The sequence below is a fragment of the Seriola dumerili genome, unplaced genomic scaffold (assembly GCF_002260705.1).
Source record: "Seriola dumerili isolate Sdu_G_001 unplaced genomic scaffold, Sdu_1.0 BDQW01000468.1, whole genome shotgun sequence".
Lineage (NCBI taxonomy): Eukaryota > Metazoa > Chordata > Actinopteri > Carangiformes > Carangidae > Seriola > Seriola dumerili.
Genome location: NW_019174723.1, coordinates 3,181,801 through 3,202,609, shown reverse-complemented (window position 1 = coordinate 3,202,609; position 20,809 = coordinate 3,181,801). Strand labels below are relative to the sequence as shown.

At 38.8% G+C, this 20,809-nt stretch overlaps 2 protein-coding genes across 2 annotated transcripts in view; one reads left to right on the top strand and one right to left on the bottom strand.

The window, feature by feature from the left end:
- Positions 1-5,183, bottom strand: part of LOC111234874 (formin-like protein 13) — a 36,417-nt gene extending 31,234 nt beyond the window's left edge. Inside the window, exons 1-5 of the mRNA XM_022763069.1 lie at positions 4,990-5,183; positions 4,045-4,173; positions 2,221-2,295; positions 1,087-1,260; positions 697-854 (exon numbers count right to left, since the gene is read on the bottom strand). Of these exons, the coding sequence (XP_022618790.1) occupies positions 697-854; positions 1,087-1,260; positions 2,221-2,295; positions 4,045-4,173; positions 4,990-5,064 (611 nt within the window). The 5' untranslated portion in view covers positions 5,065-5,183. The remainder of the gene's footprint in view (positions 1-696; positions 855-1,086; positions 1,261-2,220; positions 2,296-4,044; positions 4,174-4,989) is intronic.
- A 5,176-nt stretch (positions 5,184-10,359) lies between these two features.
- Positions 10,360-17,836, top strand: LOC111234934 (tumor necrosis factor receptor superfamily member 5-like). The gene is made up of 9 exons (XM_022763166.1): positions 10,360-10,455; positions 10,994-11,075; positions 12,202-12,324; positions 12,410-12,556; positions 12,668-12,761; positions 15,649-15,698; positions 16,249-16,335; positions 16,454-16,476; positions 16,998-17,836. Exons 1-9 carry the CDS (start codon positions 10,387-10,389, stop codon positions 17,310-17,312), a joined length of 990 nt encoding a protein of 329 aa, XP_022618887.1. The 5' UTR covers positions 10,360-10,386; the 3' UTR covers positions 17,313-17,836.
- The last annotated feature ends 2,973 nt before the right edge of the window (positions 17,837-20,809 follow it).

The window sequence follows — 20,809 nt, the reverse complement described above, 5'->3', positions numbered from 1 at the left end:
TAGGACACAGCTACCTTGGCTCTGCCAAAAGGTTCCAAAATCTGGCAGCACTTCTAAAGCTCACTGATAAATACGTTGTTATTGTTGGTGGTGAATGAGTAAACCATAAACTTTCCGTTTAGTTTTACTGGCTCCGTCATTGTCATTTGTGCGGCCCAGTCCCAGTGGATAAGTCCGTGGCTGAATCCAAGTTCGAGAGGTGTTCCAGCTTGTCTTGGAACTGGCTTTTCTTCTCCTCGGTGTGTAAGTAACTTGATGGATACATGATGTCACATGTCTGTTTTCATTAGTGAGCAGCTACAAAAGTCTCTCGTCGGCTCTCGTGCTCATAGTGGCCGCTTTCACTGGGCTTCGTAACACTTCGTTTATAGAACCTCTGAATACCTCTAGTTGGTTGAGAACACTGATGATCAGTCAGGGTGCAGGTACATGAAATGGTATGTACACTGGCGGAATGACTGGGGAATGAGGAACAGGCGAGCAGGTGGATGTGGCAAAAAGATAAAAGTTATGTTGCATTTGTTAATGGTTTTATGGGGAGTTATGTGCTGGAACTGTTTGGGTCGATCGTAGTGACTCCTTTAACATTTTGGCTTTTATACATATTTGATAAAACAAGAATTCGTTAATTTGTGAGTTTTAGAGGTGCTGGTAGCTGTGTTTTTTAGTGCTACTGCAATAAGGAAACATCCGTACTTCACCCATCTGAATGATGCCAGGCCTCCTCTGTGTAGTAACAAGACGCCTTCCCGAAGGCTCTGTGTTGCCTGAGGCTGCTGATGAGTTTCTGCATTTCCCTCTTCAGGATCCCTGTATATGTTCCCATAAATTATCTGGTTCACAAGCTGCATTATCTGTTCATCCAAAAGAAAAGGAAGAATCACCAGCATGAAAGCATTAATAGCAACTGGTTACAAAGGAATACGGACACATACTACATGATTCCTCATCTTAATTATAATTATATAACTTTCTCTTAAAGTAAACAACAGGCCCAACAGAGATGTTCTCAGTATAAAAGGCTGCTTTGCGCACACTGTTTTTTACAATAATAATAAAATGTAGCCACACTGAGTATAAATTCACCTTGTGTTTGTCTTCCAGTGATGTGGCCTCCAGTTCATAGTCATGATGTCCTTTAAAGGAGATGGAGAATCTTGAACCGACTCCATCATCACAGCTTTTGACAATGGAGAACGGAAGTTGTCGGTTGATGATGCCTTTCTCAATGCTGCACAGCATTTTGGTCTTGAAGTCAACCTGCATGGTTATAATGACAGTGTTTTAATTACAGTATAAGTACAGTTTATGCATTCAGTTGCCAATTTATTAGGTACACCTAGCAAAACTGTTAACTGCTTTAGAGAGGTTTTAATTAAGCCACCCCATTTATATCAGAGAGGGGAGGCTTTATAATAGTAACATCTCATTTTAGTAGCATCACAAATTAGAGCCTCCAAACTAACCATAAAGTTGAATCAACACCTCTATAAAACAGTGTTAACAAAAACCGAACAATATAACCTTCATGAAGGGAGGATTTATTGCAGAGCTGTTTAAGTTAGGCTAGTTAGGCTTAGTTAGTAGCTAGGTGTACCTAACAAACCGGTCACTGAGTTTAAAACACAGCAAAAATGATCACCACTTTTGATATAGTTTTTAGTGGTGTGTCTTGAGAGCTGTTGCTCAGTCAGTCCACCACTTCAGCGCAGGCTGAAAAGATGGATGGATTGCTGTGAAATTTTATACTGATATTCATTTTCCCCTGATGATGAATCCTAGTGACTTTGGCAATCTCTTGACTTTCTGTCGTGTGCCACTAACACTTCAAAGTTTTCTCTTATTTAGCAAAACATCTCAACATGTACTGGATGGGCTGCCACAAAACTTTGAACAGTTCTCCAGTTTTCCTGCATTGCCAAAACAAGTTTGATATTTTTTTCATCTCAACAACTATGAGATGGGTTACGATGAAGTTTGGCACAAACATTTATTTTCCATTCAGAATGAGCTATAATCACTTTGATAATCAATTAATGTGTCATCTAGTGCCACATACATGTAAAACTAATGACATTCCCATCAGCCATAGCTGCACTTTGTGTTTAGTGCTAATTAGCTAATATTAGCATGAAAACACATTGCTGGCTGTAGCCTTCTTACACTTGTTTTATGGAAAGTATACTTAAACTTGTTTTGTTTTGTTTTGTTTTCACTCACCTGAAGAACCCGCTTCTGCCACCTGTAGTGACTGTGTTTATGAACACTGAAGTTGTACTGTGATGGTTGATGCTCCTGCACCCAAAAAAACAAAAACAAATGTCAGACATGATTGTTCAATGGTAAAACATCTTCTAATGAACAACAGGGTAATTTTAAGGAAAGTATCTTTTGTCCTTTGACTGTTTCCTGTTAAGACGCGGAACAAAAGCTGCCTTCATTCCTTCATAAAGATTACTCTGGGCAAATCAAAGTGGCCAGAGACAGATTCATTTTAAAACCGACCCAGCAGGCTGAGCAGCTTGTTAACACAACAGAAGAACAGGACACACGTTGGTTTTTCACAAAGCAATATAGGTTGTAGGTTGTAAATAATGTCTTTAAAGTGATTTGATGTCAAAGATGCAGAGAGTCACATGAGTCTGAGATGAGTGCAGGGGGAAATACTTTGTGGTTTACGGCAGTCCTGTTGGTATTTCTTCAACCTTATAAGTTGATATGGTAAACTTTTTAGCAATCGACTGCCTATTTACACATCTAGGGGAATATTAGAATTCAGTTGTGTTTCTGGCCTCTAGCAGAATGTCCAGTATTATTAACTAACCTTTTATCTCTGTGTTTGTCTCCTGAAGGAAATTTCAGGCTCTTTTGCTGCTAAATGTTTCACTAGCTAGTCACTAGTTTTGTGTGTTTGGTACTGGGCAGTTGGCATACAGTGGATTTTTAAAACTTTGTCAGCTGTTTTTTACAACAGCTGTAAAAAAGAAGAAAAAGATTTCGAATGAAGTTGAAATCCAAATAAGCTGAAAAACACTTAAGCGTTCATAGAACTGAGTTGAACTGTAGAGTCAGGTGATAATTCTGTGGGTTTCACAAGCAAGTTGTCTTGTTGTCCATATAATATATTTATTGTAACTGCTTTAACAAACAACAGTTTATCCATGACCTATCTGCTGGTTGGCTGGCAACCCCACTGTGACAACAAGACTAAGAAGTTATTGCACCATATTCTTTTGTGTACACGGTCAACAAAGAGACACGTTAATTAGTAACACACAGGCATTAGAGTGGTATTGATCTCAGCTCGAAAGCAAATAAGCAAAGAGTTCATAGTACTTTATATACCAATAGAACTCTTCCCTCTCTAAATACAGGCCTATTTGTGGTTCCTAGAGGAGTCCTCAGCTATCACACTCCTCTGTGGAAACAGCTTCCAGTTTGGGTTTGGGAGCCAGACACCCTCTCTACATTTAAGATTAGGCTTAAAACTGTCCTTAAAACTGTGATAAAGCTTATAGTTAGGGCTGGCTCAGGTGAGCCCTGAACCATCCCTTAGTTACGCTGCTATACACCTGGACTGCTGGGGGATCTCCCATGATGCATAGAGCTGGCTCTCTCTTATTATTATTATTATTATTATTATTATTATTATTGTTGTTGTTGTTATTATTATTGTCATTATTATTATTATTATTATTATTGATAACTCTATTGCTTATTGGTATTATTATTTTCCCTATGATAATCAACAATCAACAATGTACACAGCTGTTCCTTCTGCCTACAGCTGTCGTCCCCCCTGACCTTACCCTGTAAAGTGCCTTGAGATAATGTGTGTTACAATATTTGATATTTGCTTAATACATTTGTAATAAAATCAACTCTATCATCATAATCAATGCAATCCCCATTCGTCCCAGAATAGAATGAAAAACTGTCCCACACTCAACGACAGAGGTCAACACGAAAACGAAATGCTATCATGAGAATTTTGGAACGACAGTCGATGAAATATCAAGGAAGCCTGGTTTAAAATGTTGGTACCTCTTCAGCCAGGTTCTGCTGTTTGAGCAGCTGGTCCCGGTCCTTCCTGGCAAGGTTCAGAGCATCCTCGATAGACAACTCTCCGTTCTTCACCTTGTTCATGATGCTCAGCTGCATCTCATTGCTCAGCTGAAATCACAACAAGCCAATCAATCAACTCAAATGTGTTAACGTGGGAAGCTTTGGGTAGTTTTTCTCCCTTTTTACATCCATATTTGAGAGGTTATTCCTGTTGTGAACCATGTTTGAGAGGTTATTCCTGTTGTGAACCATGTTCACAACAGAACAGATTTTGGGCCATATCTCCTAAAATATATGTGATAAAGTGACAAATCCAGCCCATTTGTAGTAGCCTCGCTTTTGGTAAACAAACAAATAACTCATAGAGTACTGCTATAAAATCTTTGGATTTCTTTTAGGTATTTTAATGCTCTTCCTTTTAGCTAACATACCGTGTTTTCACAAAGTGAGAAACATGCATGTGTCAGTCTCAGCTCAGTGGAACAGTAAAGAGGAACCAGTGCGAACAAAGATCAACATCTGTATATGTTTAAGAATGCTATTACAGGAACACACCGCCTTCCTAAATCAGTCACTGTCACATTTCTGAGTAAGTAAGAGCAACTGTTGTGGGAAACTACAGTACAAAAAGCAGGGAAGTCAAATTGAATTGAGGAAGTAGAAATGCTCGAGAGACTACCATAAAGTGCACAAAAACTTTGTCTCTGTCTTGCTTGACAGACCTGACGCTAATGAAAGTGAGAGGGCTGATTTCTCTGGAACAAAGAATACAGTAAAGCTTTTGTTATTTAGTGACTCATCTGCAGACGCATTGATTTTATGCTCTCATAAACATGCTGAATTAAGAACCTGACACTTGCTGTTAAAAGGAACTTACTGCTTGATGCTGGCTTTCTTGTATAAGCACATAAACTGAAGTCTTACCTTTGGCAAGTCCTCAGTGTATCTATCCATTCTGGATAGATTGTCTTTCTTCTTTGATCCTAAATTTGGCATCATTTTTTAGCTATCACACAAAAATCCATGCAAACTGTGAAACAATGAATCTGCTCCTCTGTTGTAGCAAAGATGCAAATGATTATTGGTCTTTTTTATGCCTCACAAATCTTAGACAGAGATCTGCTTCTCTGTCCGGGGAGAAGGAACATTGCTGGGATTTGTGTCACTTTCTATTACCGCCCTCTTTCAGCTCAGGTTGCACTTATAGGTGAAGAGCAGTGAGTGGTTCTACAACCACACCCACAGCAGCGCAGCTCTCTGCAAAACACTTTCTGTCAGTTTACATGTCTGCACTTGCAGGACAATGTGCCTTATCTGATGCTCAACCACTTTTATCCAGGAGAGAGCACTGTAGGAAGCCTGTAGCCCCTTCACAGTACCCATCATACCTCAATGCAATACAATAATACAATTTACATCTCTCATTTAATTTTTTTCCCTAATAGCATTGCTGAGACTTCTCATGGATTCCTAGTCAGAATGTAATTGTCTACCCATATGGAATATGTCCACAGTATATATAGCATGTACAGGGGTATGAGAATAAGACATAATTTTAATGCACATATTTAAGGAAAATGCAGGTGAAGTCACCTGCAAACTCAAAAAGCAACAAAGTGCTATTGCAACGAAAATATTTCAGCACATTATCATCAAGTGTTTTCCCCTGATAAACTGGATTATAATTCTCATGCAGCCCCACAAAGGCAGACATTTTCAAGCTGCCAGACAAACCACGTAACAGATACAAAGGTTGTAATACCTTGATTTTACCTTTTTAGGCTGATTATTTTACCCCAAAGATGCTAGACTGGATAATCTTCACAGAATCTACATACAAAATGTGTTCTCTCAGCTTTCTTGTCCATTTTGAGCCGTGTTCTATATGCCATACATATGTATGATGAGGTGACAGCTAATGAGATCTGCTAAGTTAATGTTAGCAGGAGTTAACTGGGGTTGTTCTCTGTCATGGTTGGAGTTTGCGAGTTTATGTGAAATAACTAACTGTCATCTCATTAAAACTGATAACAGCGAGGGAAAATAGACCTCATATGTCATATGGAAGTGAACCACAGTCCTGATTTATCAAAAGATTTATGAAATAAAATCAAAATGTTTGAACATGTAGCTACAAATCATAGCTGTCTTAAAATACCAGTGCTACTGCAAAAAGGACACATCTGTACTCAAGGCTGGTTGTCATCTGTGCCCCCAAATCCCCAAGTTCACTCTATGTCAGTTGGTTCCACATATTTTGGTTGAAGGAAAAGAAATTTGCATCAACACCAGTAGGATATGACATGTTGTATCATATCCATCATCCTTCTTGTGGTTCTGGTCTGGGACTCTGTGTCAAACCTGTTTAAGTTTATATTGAGCTCATTTGTTAAAGTATTTTTATTTCTGTGTGTGTAAATTAATTATTAATTCATCTGAGATCTGTAAGGCCAACAATTATTTTCATTATCAATACATCTGATAATCATATTCTTTAACAAATCATTAATTGTTTAGTGTGTAAATGTCAAATATCAGAAAAAGTTGTTTTTTTTCAACTATTATAGAAAACTATGAAAAGTAGCAAATGTTCAGATTTGAGAAGCTGGTACCAGTGATTTTTTATCAAAATTGTTGCCAATTTCTTCATTGTCAATCAATGAACCAGCTTATCATTTCAGCATAAGAGTACTAGTTGGTTTCTGGGTGCCTGGGGAAATAATAATACTACCATGTATAGTGGGGGCCCACTTAACAGGCCCAACAACAACTTTTTGCCCTGGGCCCCCTTGGAGGTTGATCTGGCCATCACCTTAATTCACCAATCTGAAGGTTTCCTCTGTGTAATAACAAGACGCCTCCCTGAAGGCTCCTTGTTGCCTGAGGCTGCTGATGAGTTTCTGCATTTCCCTGTTCAGGGTCACTGTATATGTTCCCATAAATTGTTTGATTCACAAGCTGCATTCTCTGTTCAAAAAGAGGGAATCATCAGCATGAGGAAAGTCCCAGTGAGAGCATCAATTACAACTACGCACCAAAGGAATACAACCTCTCCTCCTCTTAGCAGAAATTGGATATGTTCTCAGTAAAAAGCACTTACTGTTTTTTTTTTTTTGTTTAAATGTATACCCACACTAAGTATAGATTCACCTTGTGCTTGTCTTCCAGTGATGTGGCCTCCAGTTAATAGTCTTTATGTCCTTTATAGCAGATGGAGAACCTGGAACTGACATCAAGGGAAGTTAATGTTTGATGATGCCTCTCTCTATGCTGCACATCATTTTCATCTTGAAGTCAATCTGAATGGTCATGACAGTGTTTTAATGAGAGTATTAGTGCATTAGTACAGTATATACATTCAGCTGACAGTTTATTAGGTACACCTAGCTAAAACCAATGTAATACCACAGCCCTGCAATAAATCCTCCTTTATGAAGGTTATAATGTTCACTCGTTGATCATCTGCATGATCATTTTATCTGCTGTTTGTGGTACAAAACTGTCACTTATATCACCTTTGCTTTCAGGTCATGTTCTTAATTTTTCATAGCTTTTATTTGCGTGTCTTACTGTGGTTGTCTATGTTTTCTGCATTTATGTCTTTCTGTGTAATAACCTATATCTGTATTTTATACACTTCATGTGGGCCACCGAGAGGCTCATATTTTCAAGTCGAGTTAGGTCGAATTAAGGTCAAGAGGTCATAAGAAAATGTTCGCATAGAGACAGTTAAAAAAAAGAACCACCTCAGCAGAAACAGAATCTGAGTGAATTAACCAGTGCGTGAAAATTCACACTCCTTTATAATGTGTTGGATTAAACTGACAACACCATTTTTCTGGAAGTGATTATTGTTGTTGTGCTGGCCAGTTTAATAAGCACACATATAACAAACATGTCAAACATGACATAACAACATCACCATATTAGGTGTCTTCTCTCATGTTGTCTGACTTATCTTGTCTGTGTCCACCAGTTATTCCTGTCCTTCCATGTTTTTTTATGGACTGTGACACACTATACATGTGTTACACTCTATGAGAACTTTACTACTTTGTGCATATTTGTTGTGATGTTGACATCAATTTCAATCAAGACATGTCATTTTGTCATTTTTAGGTACCTTTTTAACATGTAGATAGATGAAAATTTGTCTTTTAGGGGGACTTAGACTCACTTCTTGCTGTTGAGCCTGACAGATAAACTCATAATTTAAGCTTAAAACTAATAAGAGGTAGCGAGAATGGATACAGAAGATACAGAAAGAAAGTGACAACGGATAAACATGATGGGTCCTTACATAAAACATAGGCCACATGAAATTGATTTTTAGAATTTTTCAGGACACTTCATGTGCCATTTGTTCTGCTGTACTGTTCATACTGTGTCTGAATTATTTGCCTGGAAATGAACAGGGAAGAAGAGCTGATCATCAGTGACAGCAAATATCACCACACTACACTGTTACACTGAAGGAATTCACCCTTAAAAGGTGGACCAACAACCATAGTCTGTCATTTTATTAATGAGGAGAAATTCAACAGAATTTCAGCAAAACTGTACTGAACTTTTTTATGATTGAAATTGGATTTGAACCTGTATTGAATTCTTAAAAATCATCGAAGGAAATAAAACAAGGTCATATTTTCTGTAGCGTATAAGTAGGAATACAGTGGACTTCACATGTAGATTTATTATTCAAGACAAATGCCAAAATGAGTAGTAGAAAGTGATGAAAAATTTTAATTTTAACACTCCTCACTAACTCTTAATGCGCTCCTCCATCATCCCTCTCTCCTGAATCCTGGTCAACCATGTAGTTTTCAGAGAATTTCAAGAACACAGGACAAGGTAGGGGAGGGTCAGTACCAAAACATAAATAGGCATGAAAATACAATTGCAAAAGAAGAAAAGTGTCAGAAATAACAGATTATGCAGCAGGGATTATATGAAGTCTGCAAACTTGAGGTAACAATTAATTCATTCAATATTTAATGTAGACAAGAACATGCTGAGTATGAGCATATTAATGAAGATTTTACTAAATATATTCAGGTAAAAAAAACATGACGAGTCTAATAGGAGAAAGATGTATAATGTTTATTCCACAAAGAGGCTTTATTTTGATAGGTTGCTGGGACAGAAAAGGACATTGAACGGAATTTCCAACAAGGAAACTGTCATGAGATTCAGTGCTTTTTGGCTGCAGCTGATACCTGATACCGCCGTAACTGCTTGAATAAACGCTCAAGAAAATCTGAACAGCAGCTTTAGTTTGACACAAAATGACTCACTGAATGGTCAGTACATTTACAGAGGGAAGCATATTACAGGTTATACGGCAACAGAGAAGCATCTTCACTAGCCGCTTGACCATGTGATGAAAAACCGCTTCATGAGAAGTTTAAGGGAAATCCCGAGATAAACTGGTGGAGTTTTAGTATCTACCACAGAATGTGAGGTGTGGTCGAGCACAATGAAAACAATACATGTCATTCTGTGATGAGATACCTAAGAACTGCTACAGTTTGTTAACAACACATTTATAGACTTTATCTTTTTTTTCTGTGAAAACATAAAATACACATGTAATAGTAGCCTAATTAAAGCTTCGACTTATTAACCTTTTAAAACGCAACGAGGTCTTTGAGGAAACATTTACTCAAGTACTGTACTTCACTACATTTTTGATGTAGGGCAATTACAATTATTACTAATATTTGTATTTGTGCTACTTCCTACTTATGCTTTACAGCTTGTAAATGAAGGTATTGCACTTTTTTTTTTACTGCATTAGCCCCTATAGCATATTCATGCAGCTAGTTTGCACATTGGAAATACACATTTATTACATTTATTAAATACAAGGCATTGCAATTAAAGGTAATTAAAATTACCTGCACCTGAGCCGGCTACAGCAGGAAAGAGCTGCTTACACATCGCAGCATCAGTAATAATAATTCAATGATATATTGAATTGTATCACTGAAACGGGCCATTCTCCTCCATTAGTAGTACTTTTACTTGTAATATTTTTGCAAACATTTAGGTATAAACAATCTAAGACTTTGACTTATAATGGAGCATTTCCACACAGTGATGTTTTGTTGTACTGAATATTATTGGCACTGAGAGCCTATCTAGGATAATGTAGTGTTACAGCTGACATATAAATACGTATGACACGTTCAAGGTGGAGCTGCGAATTTACAGGAAATGGTCAAAAAAAAAAAAAAATCACGTGGGAAATACCCAGCTCTCAGCTCCTCCCTTAAAAGCGGACTGCAACAGAAACTAAGTCAGTGTCTGAGAGCGAGCAACATGCTGCGACTTCCAACAAAAATCACTAAGATGCGTCTATTGCTGGGGATGATGATTTGCGCTTCTATGGTGAGCAAGCTGATCAATGCATTTCGCTGTAGAAAGGATAGATTTTGATCTGTGACCGCTGTATGTAGCTCAGGTTATACCGCTCTGTGTTATTGTATCATTTAGTTCATTTCAAAGTTGATTTTGTTCGTCCTTTACTCAGATGTGTAGTTTTATCAGCATCAGAGGGTCGAAAATGCGCAGGTTCAGGGTTTTACCAGATACACACGTCTCTTCAAGTTACTTTCACTTTCGGTTCCTTGCGCCAGTATCAGAGCCAAAGGTTGTGGTGAAAATATGTGACTTTTTCTGAATACGTAAGGTTACAATATAACAAATACCTGTAAAACTGTCAGAGAAAGGAGGAGATGCGGCTGCTGTCTCTGAATTCACCAGTTAGTTAAATGTTTGGGACTTTCCGCCACACCACTCGCACACAGCCTGGTCTGAGGAAATGAGCCAACTGCCATTGCACAGAAACCCCCATCATTACTGTAAAGGCTACCAGGCGTTACCATAGCCACACAGTTACAGTACTGTCATGTTTCTTGTTTTGCAGGGGATGACTGCTGCTCAGCCCCGTTGTGACCCTCTAACTCAATATGTGGTGGATGGCCAGTGCTGCAAAATGTGTAGTCCAGGTACGTCCGGTCAATTCCTCTGCTGACTTTGTTGCATAGTGAAAAAAAGTATGTTTATGATCATGTTATTTCTATTATCACCCCTGATAAGTTGGATTGCATACACACAGACACTCTTCCAGTGCACTGTGGCACTATTTGTTGAGGGGTTGCGTCTCATTTACTTACTATGAAAACTGTAGAAAATGGGCCCCTTAAAGACAAAAATGTGAACAATAACTTCTAATTAAACATAAAATATACAGTATATAGAAGACAAAAGAGATTCTCAAACAGCATCATCATTGGTACTAACAAACATTTAGTTTTGCTTTCAGTTTGCTTCCTGCTTTTCCTTCATTTGATACTCTTTCACTTTTGTCCATCATTTGTCCTCAGCACCTTAAAGGGACAGTATTAAAGAAATACACTTATTTGCTTTGTGGCCGATAGTTAGATGAAAAGATTGATACCACTCAAGTGTCTTTCTGGTCAATATGAAGCTACGGCCAAGTAGAGCAGAAACAATGAGTCGATTAAGTGATTAGTCAAGCATCAGATAAAACAATTGTCAACTAGATTGATAATTAGTTAATCGTTTCAATCATTTTTCAAGCAAAAAAATATAATGTCATGAAAAATATCTCAAACATTCTCTGGCTACAGCTTCTCAGATGAGAAGATTTGCTAATTTTCACTGTTTATATCATTGAGAACTGAATATCTGCTTGTTGGACGTCTGTTTGAAATTTGTAATGGTCATGTTTTCATAATTTTTGACACAAACTAATCTATTAACCCATTCATCAAAAAAAAAAAAATGGCAGATTAAATAGTTTTTTGTGTGCAACTTAAACAAACCAAACATAATGTGCTAATTAATGAACTTTAGAGATGCTGTAGGGCGGAGTTTGTTACCTATGGGCAGAACCAGGCCAGCTGTTCTGCTCTGGCTGTAGCTTTGTATTCATGAGACAGATGTGAGACTGGAATCAGTCCTTTCATTTAACAAGAAAGACAACTCGGCAAGAATGTGCTGTCTCCAAAATGTTAAACTATTCCTTTCAATCACATGCTCCCATATTCTATGTACAGTATTATGCAGAGTTAGGTATATTTTAGAATGTATTATCATTATGTTTTTCAGGCAACCACATGTTGAGCAGCAGATCTTGTCAGGAACCTCAATGCAAAGAATGTGGGGAGAATGAATATCAAGATAAATACACAACTGACAGCAAGTGTCAACGTCAGCCGTACTGTGACGCAAGTAAGACCTTGTGACAAATTACACATTGAGAGATTTTTGGTTGATGTAGCACAACTCAAACAACTCGTGCCCTTTCTCCTTTCAGATAAAAACTTTCGGGCCGCTACCAATGACAACAAAAAGAAACGAATCACCTGCATGTGTAAGGTGGGATTCCACTGCTCCAGTGATGCCTGTATAACCTGTGTGCCGCACACCACCTGTAAACCAGGACACGGGGCTCTGTCCATAGGTACGGCACATCTTTCTTATGCAGGGATTATTTTACACTTAATATCAGGAGTGATCAGATTTGGTTTTGCAATGTGAAGAATCTTTTCTGGCTGTCATTCTTGGCTTTCAGGAAATCAGACGCATGACACAGTGTGTCAGAAATGTCCCGAAGGATCATTTTCCAATGAGGACTCATGGAGCAGTGACTGTAAGAAATGGAAAGAGTAAGTATATGAACTCCAATACATTTACATATGAAATGAGACAACAGAGCTCCAAAAACATACCAAAACTATGGCCTCAGTTTGACTTTTATTTTGGTGGTCCAATGCATTTCAACAGAAAAACAGGTGCCAAGTCAACAGGTTGAATTGGACACAACTATCTTGGTTGCTGGAGGCATGCGAGATGCACAAACAAAAGATGAAAAGATAGAACATCTTCGATCATTCCATTTTAGATCCTCCATAAAGTTGTTGTGTACACAGTTTTCATTTCCATTTTTATTATCTGGCTGTCTGGGGGCCCATAAGAGAAAGTTGACAGCAGACCCGTCAGACCACATCCATCCTCCTTCCTTATGTGTGTCACTGAGTCCGATCCAGGAGTCTTCCCTAGTGGGCCTAAAGTTCTTGATCACGGCTTTAACAAAATTATCTTCATCCAGACTGTGGATAGACACCAGGTTGGCATCCTCTGACACACAGTGGAGCTCTGCATCAGCCCAGGTCATTTGTGTGGCCATGTACTTGTAGCAGCGGCCGTTAAAGCTGAACCAGGACATGGTGCAATTTCCTTGCTGTAGCTTCACTTCATGTTCATCTGAAGGATTCTCCGCACCCAGAGCCAGACCAAATAGCAGGAGGAGCAAGATCATGTTGGTGTCTCTCTGTTTAAGAGCAGGACACTGCATCGGTGTGTTGGTTGGACCGTTAAGTGGGATTGACCCCCTGAAGGACTGTGTTCTTTTAGTTGCTTTGGAGAGGGTGTCTTCATTGTTGTTGGGATATGATTGGCCAGATGCACTTGACGAAGACTTTGATTTGTACATAACCACACAGTATCTTGACACAAGCCAAAATAACACTCACTCACCTCGAGATGTCACATATAAACTATAATTTATTCATTTTCAGGTAAATAAAAAACAACACACCAAACACAGGTAGAAATTTACACATTTAAGCTTTAACAGCTTTAACATGACTATTTTTTTTTTTTTTTTTTTTTACAGTCATAACACGAAGTACAGCCTTTTGTTGGCTTCCCCTTGATTTAAGATTTGACACCAGAGGAAAGAGACAGGCATCATCACACTGACTTGCTTGTCCGCTGCCCTCAAGTGGCCACAAAGATAACAGACATTATTGCATAATCAAAGAAAAACAGACCTGAGTTAGACAGAAAGAAAGAAAGAAAGAAAGAAAGTTTGTATTCTGTTTGTACCAGGTCAATAGTCATTTCACCTGGATGTGAATGCTCATTGTACCCTTTTCCATTGCCGACAATAGTTTGATATTAGCGGTTCTTAGCAGGTTTTTTGACCAGTGGAAAAGGGGCTTTAGTTCACTGGGCATTAGAGCCCCATAGATCCATAAAACTGTTATCATTTCTTTTTATTATTGAATTTAGCTTTTCAGTGGAAAAACCTCTAAGAAACTCTTGAGTCCAGTGTGTTACAGAGGATTTTCATGGATCCAGTTAAATAGTGCACATTTTATGCTTTAAAATTGTTCTAACATACAGCGATACATGGGCCAATACTCCAAAAGCAATGCATGTATGATGCCTTTACACTAAATAACCAAAGAGATATACTGGGTTAACTATATTTCAGTGTTCTCTATGGAATTTCCTAAATAGTAGGCTGTATTTTTGAGTTTATCACAAAGAAAAAGAGAATGGCTCAATTATATGCTTCTCAAACAGCTTCATCATGAGCATGTTGAAGGTCCTCTTCCCATCTCTGAAAGAATCTTGCAGAAACAGCTGAAAGGCCATTTTCTATCATATGCTTCAGAGAGGATGTTTGAGCTGTAGCTGTGATTGGTCATCACACAAATGCACAGGGCAAACAATTTCAGGTGTACACAACCACACAGTATCTGAACACAAGCCAACAAAAACTAGAATTACCGCCTTGTGATTGTATGCCCCTGTTACTCAGACTAGCTTCAGGTTACATCCCTGTTTATTCAGAGTTATATAAATGGTTAACCATTTGTGTGAAGTTTTATCATAATTGCTGTGTGAAGTCTTGAGTTATGGCTAAAAAGTGTTTTGTGAGGTCACATTGACCTATACCTTTTGACCTTTGACCACCAAAGTCTAACCAGTTCCCTTGAGGAGTTCTCGAGATATTTCATTGACAAGGCCCAAATCATATTTTGTGAGGTCACTGTGACCTTGACCGTTGACCTTTAACCACCAATATCTAATCCGTTCATCTTTGAGTCCAGGTGAACATTTCTTACCAAATTTGAAGAAGTTCCTTCAGTGCGCTACTGAGATGTCACATTCACAAGGCCAAAACTGTGTTTTGTGAGGTTACTACAACCTTGACCTTTGACCACCAAACTCGGTTCATCCTTAAGTCCAAGTGAATATTTGTGCCAAATTTGAAGAAGTTTCGTCAAGGCGAGATACCATGTCCAAGAGAATGGAATTGACAACCCGAAAACAATATGCCTTCAGCTCTTTGCTGTCGCCGGCGCAGAGGCATAAAAAAACATCAGCTCCCCTGGAGATGTCACATACAACCTATAACTCATTATTCATTTTCAGTAAAATTTTTGATTTAGTAAAACGCAGCTTTAGAAAAGATGTGGCCTCAGATGTTCAAAGGTTGAGGGAAGACATATTGTTTTGTGGTTGACTTTTAAGAAAGACAACAGGTGTTAGTCTCCGTACAGGCCATGAGGGGTCACTAAATGGTTTGATCACTACCATACGTTGGTTTAGTTCAAATGTGTTGTTAATCTGTGCGAACCAAAATTATGTGTCACATTCTTACTAAATTTAAAGCTTAAGTGCTTTTTTCTGTCATTTATTTGCATAAGAAACCAGGAATTGTCCTTTAACACTGTTTTTTTTGTGTGTTTGTTTTTGTAGATGTAAGAATGGACAACAAAAGGGGACAGACATATCTGACAACGTCTGTGGTAAGTTGTGTGTGGGAAGATAAATTATAGACGTTTCTCACTTTTAGCTCCTCTGCAGCTGTGCGGTTAGAGGTGCTTCCTCAAAACGAAACTGTCAAGGTGATGAGACACTACCTCTCATAATTCTATGTTGGTCTGTGGTTTTTAAGTGTGGCATTCACAGCTTTCACCTACACGCAATTTACACTACACTTGTGTTCAAACTGCACAATGATTTAATGGTGAAAGAGTCATTTTTTTTTTTAGCATTAAAATGTAGGCGTGGACTGAAAATCCTCTACTTTCTTTCCGCTAATTTCTCCACACCTTCTTATTTTGTGCTTCCTCTGCTAAAATGCAAATACTTGACAGATGCTACTTTTCCTGTTGTGCATGATGTGCTGTTGTGCATTTGTTGAGAGTTCTGTATTATTCTAAATAAATACCCATATTCTCAAATTATGTTATTATCATTTATTTTTGGAGATTATGAACTGTGAATGTGTGCTAGACACTACTGGAAGGATCGAATATGTAGCTAATTTTTTTCTCTCTTTTTATTTTCTTGCAGTGGAAACTTCACGGCAGCATATAGTTGTGGGTGCGGTTGTGGCTGGTGTGATACTAATTTTAGCCGGTGTAATTTTTGGATGCACAGGTAGGCTGCGCTGTAAATGCTGTCTTTTAAATGATGTCTAATGAGTTACAGTTTCAGTGATCTACTTCAGGCACTCATGTTCTCTGTCTTTTCTTTCCTTTTGTGTTGGGTAAACCAGGAGATGCAAGAAGAAAGGTTAAGGTAAATGTGATTTTCTTTCTTGCTTTGTTGACTCATGCATAATAAATCGCTTCCTTGCAAAGTTAGGTGCGAAGATTGACACCACTTTTATATCAGTATGCTAAATATGATGCTACAACCATTTGGGCGCTTAGCTTAGCTTAGCATAAAGACTAGAAACAGAGGGACACAGCTAACCTGGCTCTGTCCAAATGTAATAAAATCTGCATGGCAGCACCTCTAAAGCTCACTAATTAACATGTTTTATCTCCTTTGTGTATTCAGCACAAATACTTACATTTTAACAAAGCAATGGTAGTTATTTCCCCCCGTTTCCAGTCTTTATGCTAAGCAAAGCTAATCAAAGCCGGGCTCTAGCTTCATATTTTGCATATAGACATGAGAGTTATCTCGATCTTCCCATCAAGCGCTTTGCAAGAAAGCAAATAAGCATATCTCCCAAAATGTTGGAGTTGTATTGAATGTATTTCTTGAATGTAGATTTTAATTTATTGATATTTACTATTATTTTTCTCTTGCAGGGCTGTGTTGCATCATGTCATGGAGAAAGATGGGAGGTACCGAGAGAAACCAGAATACCAGTGACCCCAGATGATGACACTGATAAAGAGCCCATGTTTCCTGTGCGGCAGCTCTCACAAGAGGAAAGTAGTACGAGGACACCAGAGGAAAACTTGGATGAACTGAGCGCGGAGGGGTCCATGGATCCTAACCGCACCGAAAATGGAAACTATGTGGGGCAGGAGATGGGGAAAACAGAAACCCTCTCCCGACAGGAATCACAAACAGAACCACTCCATCGACAGCTATCACAAACACAGACGTTTACAGACTGAAAATGGCCTAATCCCCATTCCACCATTCATACCGCTTATCCTAATAGGGTAGTGAGTGGGACTGTGGTACAATACCAGCTGACTTTGGGCAAGGGAAGGGTACACCCTGGGCAGGTCGCCAGTCCATCACAGGATGGCCTAAACTCCTCATTGTGAATAGTATGTAAATATTAATGTCAGCTGTTGTGTCTCATATTTCACTTGTACATAATTCACCCAACCTAAAGATGTATATAAGTGTTAACAAGAAACGTAAATCATGCTGAAACAATGTTGTTGTAGTGTAACAATAATTGAAGAGTGTGGCGTACTATATGACTTAAATGTATTAGCTTGGTGCTGACAGCATTTTGTAGGTTGTGGGCTTTTTTCAGTGTGTGTTTGTATTGCATTTTAATGTAGTGAACAACTTAATGTACATTGTGTACACACGACTTCTGTTCATATTTGGGCATGATACAAAAGTGTATAACTGCTGTAATTTTGTAGCATGTAATTTAAAATCTTTTGCATTAAAATTTATTAGATTTTTTTAATGCTGTGTGTCAATGTATCCGTCTAAAGCAGGGGTATTCACAGTCTGACATCTCAGATGAGGTCGTAGATGTATCCATAAAGTTTTGGTGGATGTAAGCAGGAAGTAAAATGTTTCTCAGTGAGCTAGGGCTAAAGCTTGAGCCAAAGATACCACCGGTGCCCCGCGGGCACGAGCACCCACGGAAAAGGCCGAGCACCCACGTGCAAAAGCGTACAATAGGGGCCAAATTTATTTAATAACAAATTCCAGGTTGGTGTTAGGTTGCGTCAGCGGTAGAGACTATATGCTGCTGCGTTTTGTTTTGCTATCAGCGGAGCACTTGAGGGGCTCTGGCTGCCAGGCCCCGATGATCCAATCAAGCGTTTAACACACTCCACCTGACCCAGCACACGCTGCGCGTGCGGGCTAGAAACTTGCTTTGACAAAGAGACTTCACTTCAACAAAGTGGAGAAATTTGTGATCAGAAAACCAAAAACACCAAGTGAAACTACTAACAACAGTATCGAAGACAACGACCACCGCAGGAAAAGAAGGGATTGACTTTTCAAGCTAGCTGGAAAATAAAATTCCCTTGGATAGCCTATGACACCACAAAAAATAAGGTATATTGCGAGGCTTGTACCACAGCTAAAGATATGAATGCCCCGCTTCCATCAAGAACACACAAGAATGTATCACGAAATAGGAACCTGGACGTAATCACAGATGAATTCATAAAACGCACGGCTGCAAGGAGCAACACTTTCCTGTGAGTAAAAAACAAAGTTTTAATATTGAGTAACTATGTGGGCCTATGTGTTGATGGTTAATTGCCTGTACCTTACTGTGTAGGCTTATATGCTTTCATTCTGTGTGTAACAGCAGAGGCCTATTGTAACTCGCCTGGCTGTGTCACTGTGTAGTGCTGTGTCACAGTCGCGGTCATGTCGGATTTGTGTTGGATTGTGCACTTGGTCTATGATTTATGTTCATGTGAGCCTCTAAATAATCTTGGTGACGCTTAACATTACTTATCTTGCATTTAATGTTTTGTTATCGTTGGTGGAACCTGTCATCTCCAATCCCTCTGTGTGTATGTTTGACAGTCGTTGCTATTGATCCGGTGGTGAAATGCATACACTCGAATACCTTTTCAAAATCAGTAAAGTAACAAGCTGTCTAGGCTATGGTTTTTGCAGAATGTTTATTTGTGGTGTGATGGTGGCACATTCAACTGGTTAGACCACCGACCCAGAAACATAAATCGGCGCCTATACTTGGGCCCCCTTACTTTTAGCCTGTATTTGTTTCCATTTTGGGAAATTGGCACCAATAAAAATAAGCCGAATTAGCTACAAGCATTTCCTGTTTGCATTGTACCCGCGACTGTACTGTCAAGTGTCACTGAATTATTTAAATACTGAGGGAAATTTAAAAATGGGGAGATTCTCGTGCGAGTTCTGGAGTTACAAGTCGCGTCTGTTTGTTTCTTTTCCCCCCCTTTCCTGATTCCTGGGCAGATTTCTGGACGTTAATTTCGCGCTGGACACCGAAAGTGTGAAAGTTTAAGAAGCACTGAATCTAAAAATACGTGTATCATGATAGTGTGTTCAGATTTGACTGAGTTTTGACTTCAAGGGGAAACCATTTTTGACGCAAATTGCCACAATTGGACGCTTGGAGTCTGAAAGTACCTTGCCTCTATGTGTCTTTACAACACCTGCACGCACCTGTGCTTCCCCCTTTAATTATCCCCACAGTTGGGAAAACCCCCCCACGTCTAAATCATGCTGTAGTTACTCTTGATTTCCTCAGGGGGGTGCTACAGGCTCACTATCCTCATGGAATAATATCTCTATAGTGCCCCACTGCTGGATGAAATAGTCAGTGTGAAAGTGAAAATCTAAACTGTCATTAAGTAACATGGGGAGGGAGGGGGTCCACATCAAAAGGAGATTCAGATCAGTCATTCTAAACGTTTTAAAGTTTCAAGACATTATATTCTGTTGTATTCATGTGTTTACTGTGAGAAAGGCAGAAAATAATCTTTGTGTGTGTGTTCCTGTTTGTAGGGATTTGCATGCAGAGGTGAGGCCAGAAGATGACTGCATTGCAAGGCCTTCTACTCCCAGGAGCTTTTTCATTATCCCTGGATTAATGGAGGTACAGTCCTTTGAATTTACATGGAAACCTGGGTGATTTGATAGAGAAGAATCCCTTTGGGAAACTCTAAACATTACTAACACCTTAACGGGTTTGCGGCCTGCTGCTTGCAGCCTAATCTTAGAGGACAGGAATTTCATACCTGTGGTGAAAATGTCTAAAATTAACACCAAACATCACCTGGCACTCACACAGGAATTTGAGAATTTGGAATCTGAGATCTAAAATTTTTCAAAGTGTAATGTCCAGGATTACTCAGCCAAAAACCTGTTTGTGAGGATTCACTAGATTTGGGTTTGAAATGCAAAGTGAGGCTAATACTCTCTCTGTACTCATCAAATTTACATGGATAAATGGATTTCTCTCTTTAATTTAAATAAGGATTTTACTTAATATTGAAATATGTGTTGTATCCTCTGTGCAAGGCCCCTATAAACAATCTATTGTTACATTTATATGGTCAGAAGGAAATAAAGCTGAGTATGGCTTAATTTCCCATGTATGCAAAGTATATTGCCTAAATTAATAAGGGCGTTAAAGTCAAATACAAACCAGTTGAACAAGTCGGGATTTCGCAAGAAGCTGGACTTTATTTAAGCAAAAATATTTCTTCATGATTAGACAAAGGAAACATAATTTACAGGTTGTTGATGGAAAAATACATCTAAATTTATTTACAGTAACACAACATGTTGGTCTTTGGTCTCAAAAACAGATTTTTCATTTTCATTGCAAACTTCAGGAAATCCCTGAGGTCTGAAAGATTAAAGTGCAAACGATGTGGAAAATGTCTCTAGTTTGTGTCTAAATACCCGC